Consider the following 16986-nt stretch of genomic DNA (forward strand, 5'->3'; position numbering starts at 1 on the left):
GCTAACAAAACTGATTGTGCAAAACGCCCACAGTAACGTGTTACATGGTGGGGTAGCTGACACACTTTGTCATATACGACAATCCTACTAGATACCTCAAGGTCGACAAAGTGTGAAAAAACAAATAAAGGACTGTATTACTTGTCGTCACTACGATATGCGAGTATGTCAGTATCCAGGTCCACCTCCATATCCCTCTGAAAGAGTTTGTCATATCACTCCATTTGAGGTGACAGGTGTAGATTACACTGGACCAATAAGTTTAACCAAAACAGTTGACAAAGTTCCCATCAAGGTGTACATCTGTTTGTTCACTTGTGCTACAACTAGAGCAGTACATCTAGAAGTAGCCACTGATATGTCTGCTGAAACCTTTATCAAATTATTCAGAAGGTTTGCAGCCAGAAGGGCATGTCCCAGACTGATGATTTCAGACAATGCAACAATCTTTGTTGCTGGTGCTGCTTATATAAGCAAGATCTTTGATCAACCAGAAGTACAACAGATGCTGAATCAACGCAGGTGTCGTTGGAGATACATTCTAATCTCCATGGCACGGCGGATTTTATGAAAGAATGATCGGCATTGTAAAACGTTGTTTAAGGAAGGCTCTTCATCGTCAGAAAATAGACTTAGAAGAATTCCGTACAGTTGTGACTAAAATAGAAAATAGAGTCAACAACAGACCTCTAACTTATGTTACCGATGATCTGGACAATTTAGAAGTGTTAAGTCCATCTCATTTACTCCATGGCAGAAGGCTCAAACCTGTTCCTCCCGTGAATGATAAAGAAATCATAGAGGATCCTACTTATTTCGAACCTGAGCAACTCAGACGTAAATTCAAACATCTTAATAAAGTGATTGAGCGTTGGGAGAAAATTTGGCGAGAAGACTATCTCACCTCATTGAGAGAACACTTCTATGGAGCTGGTGTTCCTGAAAATCATAAGTCCTTAAGACCTGGTGACATAGTGATTATTGACAATGATGGTCTGAGGTCCCAATGGCCACTTGGAAAAATTGTGACCATATATCCTGATGCAAATAGAATCATCAGGACAGTTGATGTTTTGAGCAAAGGTGTAGTGAATAAGCGGACAATAAATAAACCGGTGCCATTAGAATTACAGTGTTGAAAACAAAATTAGTGATTCTCCAGAAACCACACCGACTAAAGCTGTTCAGAAAAGACAAGCAGCAGTGGTGGTGAGTGAGAAAATCAAATTAATGTTAAGTGATGAATAGTTCACCTGCAGCGAACCTCCGCCACCCCCCAGTGTGGAGAAATTTTCTCCAGGAGGGGGGTATCAACCCCCTTCAGCCCCCTTTCAGCCCTGAGGGGCCCAGCCTCTCAGAAGGGGTAAATATCTTGTTTACTGCTACAGCGAGTAATTGATCCCAGATGCAGTAAGTATACGACCTGTGGTCAAGCGACCGCCACTCCTTGCAGTCCAGTGTTGCAGAGTGTATTTTAATAAGAGACAGTACATCTCTTACCTTAGCAGGACAATTAAGGAAAATCCTGCTCCCACTTTATTACCATAGTAAAGATAGTGGACATTGTTGTCTATGCTTAAGACAGCAAGATTTAAACATTCTGCTTTGCCTCATGGAGGAAGTGGCAAGGAAGCAAAAGTACTAGGTCAGCTTTTCCTTTGTGCTGGGGGCAGTGACGGCGTGGGGCATTGTGGCATCTTCAGATTACTTTTGACTCTACTGAGAGTGACACTGATGCCAGGATAACCAACAAAGAACGATCTGTGCGTTAGTGTGAACAAAGTGTCTCACAAAACACAATAAACACTTACAGAGAAGTGTGATCAGCTTCTTTAGTGATAAGATTGTGAACAATAAAGACAAATCTTGTGGAACATAGTGTACCAGTGTGCGTATTCCTAGACTATGGAAGACGTGGACATCCACGGACACTTCAGCTTCTATCAAGTCACAAATACCTGTCGAAGGTGTGAAGAACACCATAGCTCATGCTACAAGAGCAAGGTAGGTTACGAATTTCTTGTAGTACAGTGGACCCCCGCATAACGATGGCATCGCATAGCGATTTTTCCGCATAACGATTACTTTTATCGCAAAATTTTTGCCCCGCATACCGATTAAAAACCCGCATACCGATTTTCGTCCGAGACGCGTCCAATGTGCCCTCACATGTGCCGGCCGTCCCATTGTTTACCAGCCAGCCTCCGCGGTAACATCCAAGCATACACTCGGAATATTTCGTATTATTACAGTGTTTTCGGTGGTGTTTCTGGAAAATAAGTGACCATGGGCCCCAAGAAAGCTTCTAGTGCCAACCCTGTGGTAAAAAGGGTGAGAATTAGTATGGAAATTAAGAAAGATTTTGAAGGGTTTGGGGCTAACCCTGAGAAGCCTATGCCAGTTGTGGAATCCATTGTGCCTACTTCAAAGATTAAGGAAATGTGTGCAGAGTGGTTTGAACTGCAAACCTTTATAGATGAAAATCACCCTGACACAGCTGTTGCAAGCCGTGCTTGTGACTATTTCAATGACAATGTTATGGCCCATTTTAGGAAAGTCTTGAAGAAACGGGAGGTACAGAGCTCTATGGACAGATTTGTTGTGCGACAGAGGTCCAGTGACTCTGAAGCTGGTCCTAGTGGCATTAAAAGAAGAAGGGAAGTAACCCCAGAAAAGGACTTGCTACCTCAAGCCCTAATGGAAGGGGATTCCCCTTCTAAACAGTAAGAAGATAATGCTCTCCCCTCCTCCCATCCCATCAATCATCACCAGATCTTCAATAAAAGTAAGTGTCATGTAATTGTGCATGCCTTTTTCAGTTTGTGTGTATTAAAATTAACATTTCATGTGGTAAAAAATTTTTTTTTTCATACTTTTGGGCGTCTTGCACGGATTAATTTTATTTCCATTATTTCTTATGGGGAAAATTAATTCGCATAACGATTATTTCGCATAACGATGAGCCCTCTTGCACGGATTAAAATCGTTAACCGGGGGTCCACTGTACAGGGGACTGCGCAGTTCTTGAGTCGCAAGGAGTTTGTAATCAACCTATAGTCGGCAGTTAGGTGCGGACTTTTGAGTCCACACAAGTAAGTTTGTCAGCCATCAGTGAATGAAATATGCTGACATAACACCCCCTAGGGGTAATTTATAATCTTACATAATATGATCTCATTACAGCCCATTGAGAGATGATCACAACAATTCAAGACCTCGTCTGCAGGGGCGGCTGTGTAGACGATTTGCTGTCTTTTATCAGCTAAGTGTTCCCTATATTTAAATTTAAAATAAAACTTAACTGGTAATCCCATTTCTCAACAAGAGGTGAATGTATGAGAGTATAGTTTTACCAATGCTCTTATATGGGTGTGAAGCATGGGTGATGAATGTTGCAGCGAGGAGAAGGCTGGAGGCAGTGGAGATGTCATGCCTGAGGGCAATGTGTGGTGTGAATATAATGCAGAGAATTCGTAGTTAGGAAGTTAGGAGGAGGTGCGGGATTACCAAAACTGTTGTCCAGAGGGCTGAGGGAGGGTTGTGAGGTGGTTCGGACATGTAGAGAGAATGGAGCAAAACAGAATGACTTCAAGAGTGTATAAGTCTGTAGTGGAAGGAAGGCGGGGTAGGGGTCGGCCTAGGAAAGGTTGGAGGGGGTAAAGGAGGTTTTGTGTGCGAGGGGCTTGGACTTCCAGCAGGCATGCATGAGCGTGTTTGATAGGAGTGAATGGAGACATGGTTTTTAATACTTGACGTGCTGTTGGAGTGTGAGCAAAGTAACATTTATGAAGGGATTCAGGGAAACCGGCAGGCCGGACTTGAGTCCTGCACTCTGAAGGAGGGGTGTTAATGTTGCAGTTTAAAAACTGGCAAGACAGTGATGGAGTGAATGATGGTGAAAGTTTTTCTTTTTCGGGCCACCCTGCCTTGGTGGGAATCGGCCAGTGTGTTAATATTAATAATAATAATGAAATATTAATTTTAATACACACAAACTGAAGAAGACATGCACAATTACTACTCTACTAAGAAAAGAATACATGACACTTACCTTTATTGAAGATCTGGTGATGATTGAGGGGATGGGAGGAGGGGAGTGTGTGGAAGTTATTGTTTAGAAGGGTTATCCCCTTCCATTAGGACTTGAGGTAGCAAGTCCTTTTCTGGGGTTACTTCCCCTCTTCTTTTAATGCCACTAGGACCAGCTTGAGTCACTGGACCTCTGTCGCACAACAAATCTGTCCATAGAGCTCTGTACCTCCCGTTCCTTTAAGACTTTCCTAAAATGGGCCATAACATTGTCATTGAACAGGTTGCCAACACGGCTTGCAGTAGCTGTGTCAGGGTGATTTTCATCCGTAAAGGTTTGCAGTTCAACCCACTTTGCACACATTTCCTTAATCTCTTTTTTTCAATTCCATACTAATTCTCGCCCTTTTTACCACAGGGATGGCACTAGAAGCTTTCTTGGGGTCCATGGTGACTTATTTTGCAGTTACAAGCACTAAAAACACTGGGATAGTGTGAAATGTACCGAATGTATGTGTAGATGCGACTGCACTGGCTGGCTTGTAAACACTGGCGCTGAGGCCACACGTGGGACGTGTCCCAAACGAATCATGTAAGGCGAGTTTTTTATTGTGAGGCGAGGCAAAATTTTTGCGTTCAAATGCTTTGTATGGCGGATTTAACGTAACACGATGTGTTCGTAAGGCGAGGGTCCACCGTATGCGGAATTTTGAAGTACTACTCATAAGTTTGAAATAAAGAAAATTTTCAAGAAATTTTATTTCGTATGGGGGTCAAGTACTTGGGTTAAAAAGAAAGAGGGTGTGAGAGTTAGATCTCTCATAGCTTTACACTAATTTTTGTCCTGGAGAGCTGAAGAACAGGTTTGTGGAGTTTTTCTTTTTTCCAACTATGATCACAAATAAGCAATAATCGTGGCTTGCTTCTTTTGTGCTTTTTATAAAACTCTTCACTTTATTTCCTTTAGTGGCCATCTGATTTGTGAAGATGACCACCAGTAAAAAAAAAAAAAAAGATTCAAAACACTGAATAAAAATCATACGGAATGCAAAAAACCATGATGCCCACTGTGATGAGTATAAGCCTGGCTTTATTTATAATTTCCACCATTTAATTTAATTGACTACAAGTGATATATATTTGTTTACACTAGCTTTAAATGGTGAATCAGTAGCATAGAGAAAAGCTAAAAAAATAAAATTGTCATGATAAAAAATGTATACTATTATAATTTACCTAGTTAAACCAAAAATACTGATGTACTGTACTCACCTGTTGTCTTTGCTCTGTTCAGCTTAAGCAAGAGTTCTCGCATTTTGCGAGAGTGACGAATGGGTACATCAGACATAAATTCCACTCCTCCAGCAATACATGCATCATATACACCTGCATACAGCAGTCCTGCACCTGTTGGCAAATGCTTGCTTAACACTGCATATTGCTTTTTTGAGCAGAAAATTTAGCTATCCTTCACAAAACTGTGCTCTTTACTTGAGCTTCAAACATATTTTTTCCTGTACATTTTAAAACTTTTCCCACCTGGCATGTATTTTACCATGGATACTGGCAGCATTTTAATTGCCTTCTGTGACATAAGGAGAAACTTTATTAGAATAAGAACTATTAATAAACACATTAGAAAGTGAAGATGTTCATATACTGAAGGCCCGTAGAGGTTTGTACAACTGTCTTGTCCATCTTGCTTATTAATGAAACAAAGAAAAGACACAATCTTACTATTGTTCAAAATTTTTAATAGGCTTCTATGTCACACTCATGTGGTTAGCCTGTAGTATCTACCATAATGGTTGCTTTCTATCAACTTATACAGATAATTACCAAAAATGATAATCAACCAATTCTGTTTCTTCGTCCGTTCTGTATCTAATACACATTTATTACAAAGTACAAATACTTCTACAATTCCAACTTTTCTCAACATGTAATCTTATCACCGTTTCTCGTACTGCTAATTCGGACAATTTTGCTTCAATCTGCCTTCTTTCCTATTTCAGGTAAATCCCTTTGCTTAATGAAGGAAGGAAGAGGGTGGAAGTTCCAATTTCCTTGATCAAGAACTCTTTACCGGCATCATGGCACTGTCCCCATCCTTGAATGAATCAGGATCAGTCCAAGAAAGTAGAGCTCAGGTCAAAATTCTTGGATAAATAGCCCCTCACCAACATCAAGGAACCTACCCTGAGGGAGGGAGGGACCTCATCCTCAAAGGACTAACATTACAATAATTGCCACTTAGAAAAAATGGTATTCCACACTAACAACATTGAACTGCATTTGCTTTATTAAGATGTGGTAAAAATAAGTTAATAAGTAAATTATGATGCTTTATGCTTTGTTACTCTACCTAATTGTATAGTTTAATGTGATTTACAGGATTAAGACAGAAAAATTCTTAAGTAAATGAACTAATTTCTTAAACTTTACAGAATTAATAGTATATATACTAACTACTAAATTTGAAATCAATACAACAGTCATAAGAAATTAAGTTTGGAGAAAAATTTTCAAAAGCTCTAGAATTCTGGGGCGATTGAAATTAGGCAGCATCCCTAACATGTCAGGTTCACCAATTCCTAGAGTGCTATGTATATACACGTACGTACGTACGTACGTGTGTGTGTGTGTGTGTGTGTGTGTGTGTGTGTCTGTGTGTGTGTGTGTGTGTGTGTGTGTGTGTCTGTGTCTGTGTGTGTCTGTGTCTGTGTGTGTCTGTGTCTGTGTGTGTCTGTGTCTGTGTGTGTCTGTGTCTGTGTGTGTCTGTGTCTGTGTGTGTCTGTGTCTGTGTGTGTCTGTGTCTGTGTGTGTCTGTGTCTGTGTGTGTCTGTGTCTGTGTGTGTCTGTGTGTGTCTGTGTGTGTCTGTGTGTGTCTGTGTGTGTGTGTGTGTCTGTACTCACCTAGTTGAGGTTGCGGGGGTCGAGTCCGAACTCCTATTCCCGCCTCTTCACTGATCGCTACTAGGTCACTCTCCCTGAACCGTGAGCTTTATCATACCTCTGCTTAAAGCTATATATGGATCCTGCCTCCACTACATCGCTATTGTGCGTGTGCGTGTGTCTGTGTGCGTGTGTCTGTGTGCGTGTGTCTGTGTGCGTGTCTGTGTGCGTGTGTCTGTGTACTCACCTAGTTGAACTCACCTAGTTGAGGTTGCAGGGGTTGAGTCCAAGCTCCTGGCCCTGCCTCTTCACTGGTCGCTACTAGGTCACTCTCCCTGAACCATGAGCTTTATCGTACCTCTGCTTAAAGCTATGTATGGATCCTGCCTCCACTACATCGCTTCCCAAACTATTCCACTTCCTGACTACTCTGTGGCTGAAGAAATACTTCCTAACATCCCTTTGATTCATCTGTGTCTTTAGCTTCCAACTGTGTCCCCGTGTTGCTGTGTCCAGTCTCTGGAACATCCTGCCTTTGTCCACCTTGTCAATTCCTCTCAGTATTTTGTAAGTCGTTATCATGTCCCCCCTATCTCTCCTGTCCTCCAGTGTCATCAGGTTGATTTCCCTTAACCTCTCCTCATAGGACATACCTCTTAACTCTGGGACTAGTCTTGTTGCAAACCTTTGCACTTTCTCTAGTTTCTTTACATGCTTGGCTAGGTGTGGGTTCCAAACTGGTGCCGCATACTCCAATATGGGCCTAACGTACACGGTGTATAGGGTCCTGAACGATTCCTTATTCCTTATTCCTGTGTGTGTGCGTGCGCGCACGTGTGTGCGTGTGCATGTGCGTGCGTGTGCGTGTGTGTGTGTGTGTGTGTGTGTGTGTGTGTGTGTGTGTGTGTGTGTGTGTGTGTGTGTGTGTGTGTGTGTGTGTGTGTGTGTGTGTTTTCAACAAGTCGGCCGTCTCCCACCGAGGCAGGGTGATCCAAAGAGAAAGAAAATCCCCAAAAAAGAAAATACTTTCATCATCATTCAACACCTTCACCTCACTCACACATAATCACTGTTTTTGCAGAGGTGCCCAGAATACAACAGTTTAGAAGTAGTATATACGTATAAAAATACACAATACGTATGTCTCCAAACCGCCAATATCCCAAACCCCTCCTTTAAGAGTGCAGGCATTGTACTTCCCATTTCCACACACTTCAACAGATCGTCAGGTCCCAAATACCATTTGTCTCCATTCACTTCTGTGAAATTATGAACTAACTAATGTAGCTTTCCAAAGAATATTTTAAGACCAATTAAAAATCTTATTAACTTTAGTAAAGAAATAGTAGTGCCTGCAATGAAGTGTGAGAAACATAGCAAAAGTAGCAATCATTATGATAGCAATCAATATACAGTACAGTGGTCCCTCGTTTTTCGTAATTAATCCGTTCCTGGAGGAGCTACTGTAAACGAAATTTACGATTTGAGAATCAATTTTCCCCATAAGAAATAATGTAAATACAATTAATCCGTTTCTGACACTCAGAAGTATTAAAACAAAAAAAATTTTTACATGAAATATACATGTAGTACATAAACAATACAATGGGAAATGATGAATGAAACATTAACAGCATAACACTTACCTTTATTGGAGATTCTTCTTAGTGTATGGGAGACTGGAGGAGGAGAGAGATTGGATTGTTTACAGTTTGGATGGGGAATCCCCTTCCAGCAACACCTCAGGTACCAATTGCTTCTCTGGGGTTGCTTCTCTTCTCTGTTTCTTAATGCCACTAGGACCACCTTGAGAGTCACTCTAGTCCTGTCTCGCAAAGTAACTGTGGAGAGAGCTCTGTTTCTGGCGTCTCTTTAACACTTCCCTAAAATGGTACAAGACTTTTGTCACTGTACATATTTCTCACCTTCTTTACCACAGGCTTGGCACTAGGAGCTTTCTTTGGAGCCATGGTAGCTTATTTAGTACTTGCAAGCACTAAAATGAGTGGAATATTATGAAATATTTCGTAGGAGCACTTGAGGGGACCTTCACTCACTGGTAAACAATGCCAGACTGGCTGGGTAGGGAGGCCTCCCCTGTTCACACCGTGCGTAAGCGTCCTGGACGAACTACTATTTGCGAGTCAACCTATGAAAAGCGAGTCCATGTTTATACGAAAATACCCCTATGATTGGCGAAATTTACGATTGCCGAGAACTACGAAAAGCGAGGGACCACTGTACAAACTTCAAGTGCATCTTAAAAAAATTATCCTCTTCAATGACATCCTTTTCTAAAGATACTGACACTAAAAAACACAAATTCTGGTAGAAAACTTACGGATTTATACAGGTGCAAAGTTAAAGGTTGTCTAGGTGCAATATTGGTATTGTCACTTTCACTGACGATACCACTGACAATACCTATTTTAATGCTCATTTAGACCCAATTCCTATCTACTTTGCTAGCATTTCTTTAGTTTTATTGAATGAACACAAGAAGCCATATATTCAACTATCAGAACTACCCTATAATTTAGCCAATTTTACACAAATATAAAAAATTCCAGTTTAGAAATAAACACTAAGCATTCCAGTTACTAAAACAACCTTTCCTTTATTCATTAATCCCATCCCCAAGTCTCTCCTATAGAACTGCCCAACATTTTGAATACATCACACAAAATACTGAAGTTTTACTCACTTTCTTAGATAAAATATAATCAAGAATGATTGGCCATGGATTAGGCCATCTCAATAATTGAAGTAGACCTAGTAAAAACCCATAAAATAAACTGGGGAAAAGCAAAGGGGCTCTACCAATCCTCAGGAAAATTGCCAAAAATTTAATAATTCTGACACTTTGAGCCTTATTTGAAGTTACTGTATTTTTGGTCCTGAAATCAACCAAAATTATCTCTAATAATAATAATATAATAATATCTTTATTTACTACAAGTACATGTACATGGTATACAGGCCTAGCTGACAACAATGACGTACTACTATATAGAAAGCCCCTTGGTATGCTCCGCATGTCGGGCAAATTAGGTCAGTGTCCCAGGATGCGACCCACACCAGTCGACTAACACCCAGGTACCCATTTTACTGATGGGGAACATAGACAACAGGTGGAAAGAAACACACCCAATGTTTCTACTCTGGCTGGGAATCGAACCCAGGCCCTCGCCGTATGAAGCGAGAGCGTTAACCACCAGGCCACCAGAGCCCTTAATTCACTATTATGTCTTCAGTTCTATCAATACCAAGAAACAGTCAATATAGACCATGAAAACCATACCAGAAAACACCTCAAAAATTCAGAGGTTTCCATTTCCCATTATGTACCACATGGGGCAGGATTTTTTTTTTTTTTTTTTTTTAGACTACACTCACCAGACTCATTCTCTCATTTCTAGGCTAAAATTTTCAGCCCACAGCTTATCTGAGGGAGCTGAGCTTAAAACATAGATCTACATGAGTGACACTGGCATCAATTACATATACATAAATATGACACGAATGGATTAAAAACAAGCAATATGCGGTATTGATGGCTAATCTAATACTACAAAGCAAATGTTTCAGTATCAATACAGGCATACCTTGCCAATACTTTGGTTAGGTTCCAAAGAACGCAATCATTTATTAAGTGTGCAATAGCGCTAGACCTAAAAAAAAATGATGCTCGATTCAGTTCGGAGTCAGCTGATGTGCACGTCACTGCCACACACTATCTTAATAGAAAAGCAAGCGCCAATAATAAACATAATATGTACGTAACTGAAAAGCACTGTAGCGAAACACACTATAGTGAAGTACCTTAAAGGGAGGTATTCTTGTATATTTTTGGCAATTTAAAAATTTTATATATACAGTAGCACCAGCTTGACGGTATTTCGCTTTACGGCACTCCGCTAATACGGACATTTCAAATTATGACCAAAACTCGCTATATGGCTCCCTGTCTTTCTAATGCAGTCACCGCACCCCACCCGGTTTGTTTACATTCTCTGTGAGCACATCTCCACTATGTCTGGAAACTTTCCAAAATTTCAAAGGCTTTAAAGTTATTGCATATTTTATACGTCTTCTTCTTTCAACAAACTGGCCTTTATCCCACCAAGGCAGGGTGGCCCAAAAAGAAAAACAAAAGTTTCTTTTTCTTAAATTTAGTAATGTATACAGGAAAAGGAGTTACTAGCCCCTTGCTCCTGGCATTTTAGTCGCCTCTTACAACACACATGGCTTACGGAGGAAGAATTCTGTTCCACTTCCCCATGGAAGTATTTTATATATATTCTAATAATTATACTTATGTGTACTTGTACCTAAATAAACTTACACACTGTGCTGGCATGCAAGTACACGTTAAAAATCAAGTCTTAACGCCATAGTAATAATACTAATACAGCCTCTTATCACTTAGTGATGAGAGGCTGTATGACGCCTCAGACTTAAGATGGGCTCTCTGACCAGAATTTACACCTACAAAATTTATATTAGAACTGATTTCCTCTATTCTGTTTATTTCAATTTATAGTACACTACTGTATAAACATTTAATAATATACCAGAAATGTTATAAATGGTGCAAAGGTGACATTAAAACAATATCAAAGATGGTTGACACAAACCCACTACCATTATAGTATGCTCCTCATTTAGTGATGAATTTGTTTAACGAAGTGGGCTTAGGAATGGAACTACGTCGTTAAGTGGAGAGGGGCTGTACATAATAATAATCACTCTTGGGCACATTAAATGTCTTATTTTATGTTAATATAGACATTTTCATTAATCCATCTATGATATTTTCTTCAAAATTATAAAAGAAACATGTTAAATAGCATATAAACATGATACATACACTCACAGTACAATAAATTTCACATAAATTTGAGGTGTGGTAGCTGGGCGGAGGGAAAACATTACATTTTCTCTGGTCCAGCAAACAGAGAAAATGTGTATGAATCTGCGTTTGGCCCAGTCACTCCCCTTAACACATTCCGCTTTGTTTACAATTCTCGGCATGAACTCTTCTCATTAATTCTCTCTTCTTTTATGATGGCATCTAAAGGTTGTTGTTAGAAACAATTAAACTCAGTGAACAAGGTATGTCGACGGTAATAATATGGCTCTGGGCCGCATTAAATATCGTATAGCTATGCAGGTAGGTGTAGCTATGTAGCCCAGGTGGACTACATAGTTACATCTACCAGCTACCTACACCTGACTTCCTACAAATACTATTCACCTCTCATCCTACATTAAGACTACACATATTTTAAGGTAAATAATGAGTGTACTGTATGTGAATTTTATCTCTCTAGGCTACTTTAAATATTGTATATTAAGTTTGGGATGGGGAGCCAGGGATACCTACACCTGACTTCCTACAAATAGGTACTACTCACCTCTCACCCTACATTAAAACTACAAATATTTTAAGGTAAGTAATGAATGTACTGTGCATGTATTTGACTTTTGATTGTTTTTTAATGTCTAGTTCTACTGTTAGCTTAATATATGTTAGTGCAAACTTGTTGTCTGGCATTTGTAAGTGGAAAAAATGGTGTTCCGCTTTCCAGCAGTAGCCTGGAACCTAACCTGCTGTATAAGTGGGGCCCTACTGTACAAGCAATGTGGTGAATATCTATTACAAAAGATGTTTTGTCTTACTCCCTCTCCACCCCCACTTACAGGTTGTTATTGCCTGGTTGGAGGAGATGCAGGCCATTGCGACAGTATGAGCTGGAATCTTGTCAGAAAAGCCTGCCCCTAAAGCTGCTTCACGAGCAACATTTGAAGTTTTTACTTCATGGATGACCGTACCCATGGTAATGTAGTCCACAGAAGCTTTGTCCAATCCAACGCGAGATACTAAACCCCTGGGGAGATTCACAAAAAATAAGATGTATCACTAGGCACACATAAGAAAAAATTAGTCAAAATACTGTAACCATCTTACAATTTGTAACCCCATCATATTTACAAAGAAATAAAACCTTAATCGTGTACATTACTCAATGGTATTATCCGAGTCCCCTATTTAATCCAAATCACAGTCCAATTTGAATTAAATAAATAATTTTTGAAGTGCAATACTAAACATTTATATTTGTAGCAAATGACGAGTAGCAGACAAACTAGGAATGTATAACACATGCAGCTGAGCAAGCCTTTTATTAGACATTTTTTGCCCTAAAAAAAACTTTATGAAGTATTTACAGAATCAATACACAAAACATGATAAATATAGTGGTCCTGCAGAGTGTGACTAGTTAAAGGGGTGGACCAGATGAGTAGTTGAAAGGACCAAGGAGTTTTGCAGTAAGCCAAACATGGTGTCAACCCTTGTGTCAAATCTTGTTTAACATTCATTTAAAGACAAATTAAGGTAACATAAAAAAAAAAAAAAACTAAGATTCCATTTCTGTGATTACCTCTATGCTTGAGTAAGAATCTCATGCCTGGCTGTGACAGTCCTCAACAAACAGGGTATGTGTGTAAACCCATTTCTGAATCAGAAAGCCAAACATATTTCAAAATTTACCTGAAAAATATCAGCAAACAGAAAGACCCTATCCATAAAATACTGTACAATACATTCCTTTTTATACTGTATCCAATATTGGCTTAAAAATATTTTTCAACACACTGGCCATCTCCCCCAAACGTAAGGGGACTCGAAAAAGAAGAAACTTTTTCACTATCACTCACTCTCACTGTCTTACCAGACACATGCCAACATTACAGCTCATATGCCCCTCTAAACTGTAATATCCTCATTTTATCTGCAAATATTTTTTCATATAATTACTAACTAGCTATCATATCAATGTACAGTACAGCAGGGTCCCACTTTACAGCATTTTGCTATTACAGCGATTTGCAATTATTCCCATTCTTCATCTATTCAGGCTACCTACATTAAATATATTCACCACTCAAAGTTTTTTTTTTTTTTTCAACAAACCGGCCGTATCCCACCGAGGCAGGGTAGCCCAAAAAGAAAAACAAAAGACTATAAGCTTGAAAATATTTTAAGGTAAGTAATGTGTGTACTGTATATGCATTTTTTAAGCCTAGCTTTATTGCTCACTAAATATATGATAGTGCAAACATATCAAGCATTTAAGTAAATAAAGGCCATGCTTTACTTTACAGTGATTTCTGCTTTACAGCGGTAGCCCGGAACCTAATATGCTGTATGAATGGGGCCCACCTGTACTGTATTTTAATACTGTAATATGGGCTTTAAAAAGTATTTATTAACACTGTTACAATGTGCCTAATGACATGCTGTATTTTTAATAAAATTAATATATACAATGATTTACAGTACTTTATTACAACACTACAAATGAGAAGCTACTGTAGTGCACTAGTGTATTAAAAATGGTATGCTGTCACTCACCTGAGAGCTTGACGGGCAATGTCGTGTGGCATCAGTTTCTGGTACTGTGTTCCAGACACGAGGAAGGGTGTTCGCACCCCATCCACCACAACAATATTTTTCAGTCCCGGCCGTGACAAAGATGCCTTTGTCTTGGCGCCCACCAGATGAGTTGCAGATGTTCCAAGTGCACGTGTCCCCACTAGAATGGAAATTAAAAAGAAAAGTTATACTTCTTTATACATTTAGTAATTTAGAAAAAGGGGCTACTAGCCCTTTGATTCTGGCATTTTAGTTGCATCTTCCAACACATGGCTTACAGTAGAAGGATTCTTCTAAAGTCTAAAAATATCAGTTACATTAAGGCTTTTTTTTTTTTCTAGCGTGCAATTTCTCCAGCATTAAGTGTTGTGCGATGGAGATATTTATATTTGGTGCCTATGAGAAAAGACCCTTTTTATATAATATAACCTAATATTACCCTACCTATAATAGCTCAGAAATTTACTACTGGTCTAGGTCAGGTAAGGTTAAGTTGGGTTGAGTTATGTTATTGAAGTTATTCATCAAAATAAAGCTTTTTTCTATTTGTCCAAACTGTAACTATTCAATGTAGAACCCACTAATAAAAAAAGAATCTACTTAATAAATTATATTTTTCCTATTATTACCTTAAAACAATTTGTACAGCAAATAACTTTTCTGCCATGGAATAGATATTACACTCATGGGAGTGTGCTAAACCTACAGGGGTCATGCAGCATCTGGGGAAATGGGAAGTATTCGGGTTTAATCCAAGGAAGGGAACACAGGTCCATTCCTTAGATCAAGTACCCCTTCACTGGCAGCAAGGAACCTCCTCTGAAGGAAATGGAATGGATAGCATGGTTGTTATTTAAAATATAGAAGCCTAATTGATTTCTTTCCCAGGAAAAATGATGATAATGACCAGACTAACAATGATACAAATATTGCATCATCATCATGAGATCAGGATTATCATCATTATTATTATATTCATGGAAAAAAAACAACCCACAGAGGTCATATAGCTGAAGGGAATGGGATTTATTATGGTCTGATTCATAGGATCAAACAAGCACCAAGGAACTCACTCCTCTTGAGAAATTATATTCATCAGTGACAGGACTAACAAAAAAAATAATTTGGAGGAAACTGTCAAAATCAGAGCAAAATTAGATATCAAAATTTGCATTTATTCCATAAAAACATAGCATTAACACACAAAATGTAATTACAGGAATAAGCTCATTAATCAATGTTGCCTGGCTATTTACATTAATACAATTCTGGTTAGAAAATAGTGCCCCCCCCCCAAAAAAAAAATGTATGGTAAATATTCGAACTATGTCTGACTTAATAATTTGCTCCATAAAACCTTCAATATTTAGTAGGTTTTCCAGGCAAATATTTTGCACAAATGGTAAAATTCATAAGCTAGCCTAACGAAATCCAAAATAACCCAACCTAAAATACCTCATCTAACATCTACATAAGCAAGTCTCCCGATGACACTAAAACAGGCCGTCAAATTCTAATGTGGAAATTAGAGCACTATAGGAAGATTTGGGTAGGTTGAAGATGTGGTCGGAGAAGTGGCAGATGCCATTTTATGTAGACAAATGTAAGGATCTAAGCCTGGGAAGAAAGAATAACTATGGTACTTACAAAATAAATAATCCAAATCTCACTCTGAATAAAAAGAAAATTAGGGACTCTAGTTAGCAGTAATGTAAAGCCAAGACAGCAGTGCATAAGTGTTAGCAATAAAGTAAATAGAATTCTTGCTTTCAAACCAAGAAGTATAAATAATAGAAGTCCTAATGTTATACTTCAACTTTATATATCCTTAGTAAAGTTCCATTTTGATTATATTGCGCAAATTCTAGTCTCATTATTACAGAATGGACATAAATGCACTGGAAAACAGAGAAGGATGACATAAATAAGTAAATAAATAAACAAACTCCTTAGTGGGCATTGAAGTGAGAACCTAGGGTGGCTTTAATTAAAAGCTAATTGGACAGGTACACGATTAAGTGACGGCAAGTTAGACCTATCTAGTAGGAGTCAGTAGGCCTGCTGCAGTGCAGCCCTAAGTAGATTTATTTAGGTACAAGTACACATAAGTAAAATTATCATACGTAAGTGTAAATTACCCAGACTACCCAAAATTCAGACAAGTGACTATATTCTTATGTGCAGTTGTATTAAGCTTTAAATTCGTTAATCTGAAAAAGAAATCAGCTCTAATTTAAGTTGTAATGTGCTACATTTTAGAGCAAGTAGCTCGTTTTCATGTGAGAATAGGGAAGGACTTACTGACAATATATCGCACTTGTCCCACAAGAATCAAGGACACAAATTATAACTATTTCCCATATTTAGAATTTATTATTCTATTTTATGCTTTGGAGTTACATCAGAAGCGCATACTCTATAAGTGAGGAGGTTATGAGTGACGCTGGTGAAGTAGACATACCATTATTGATAGTTGCCAGCAGGAGTGAGGAGGAGTGAGCAGTGGTGAGCGCCATTATTACTGCCGGTGTTTCTTCTCACTGAGATAATACCACCCACTCCAGTCCAGTGTTACCTAACAAACCTTAATAATAACCCTATAATGGTCACTCAGAGACTAC

General features: G+C 38.9%; 1 protein-coding gene across 1 annotated transcript in view; it reads right to left on the reverse strand.

Annotated features, from left to right (window-relative positions):
• Positions 1 to 16986, reverse strand: part of Mtpbeta (mitochondrial trifunctional protein beta subunit) — a 57769-nt gene extending 40783 nt beyond the window's left edge. The window contains exons 1-4 of the mRNA XM_070095896.1: positions 16827 to 16986; positions 14345 to 14525; positions 12628 to 12815; positions 5302 to 5436 (exon numbers count right to left, since the gene is read on the reverse strand). Of these exons, the coding sequence (XP_069951997.1) occupies positions 5302 to 5436; positions 12628 to 12815; positions 14345 to 14525; positions 16827 to 16881 (559 nt within the window). The 5' untranslated portion in view covers positions 16882 to 16986. The remainder of the gene's footprint in view (positions 1 to 5301; positions 5437 to 12627; positions 12816 to 14344; positions 14526 to 16826) is intronic.

This window comes from Cherax quadricarinatus, chromosome 51, assembly GCF_038502225.1.
Source record: "Cherax quadricarinatus isolate ZL_2023a chromosome 51, ASM3850222v1, whole genome shotgun sequence".
In the NCBI taxonomy this organism is placed as follows: domain Eukaryota; kingdom Metazoa; phylum Arthropoda; class Malacostraca; order Decapoda; family Parastacidae; genus Cherax; species Cherax quadricarinatus.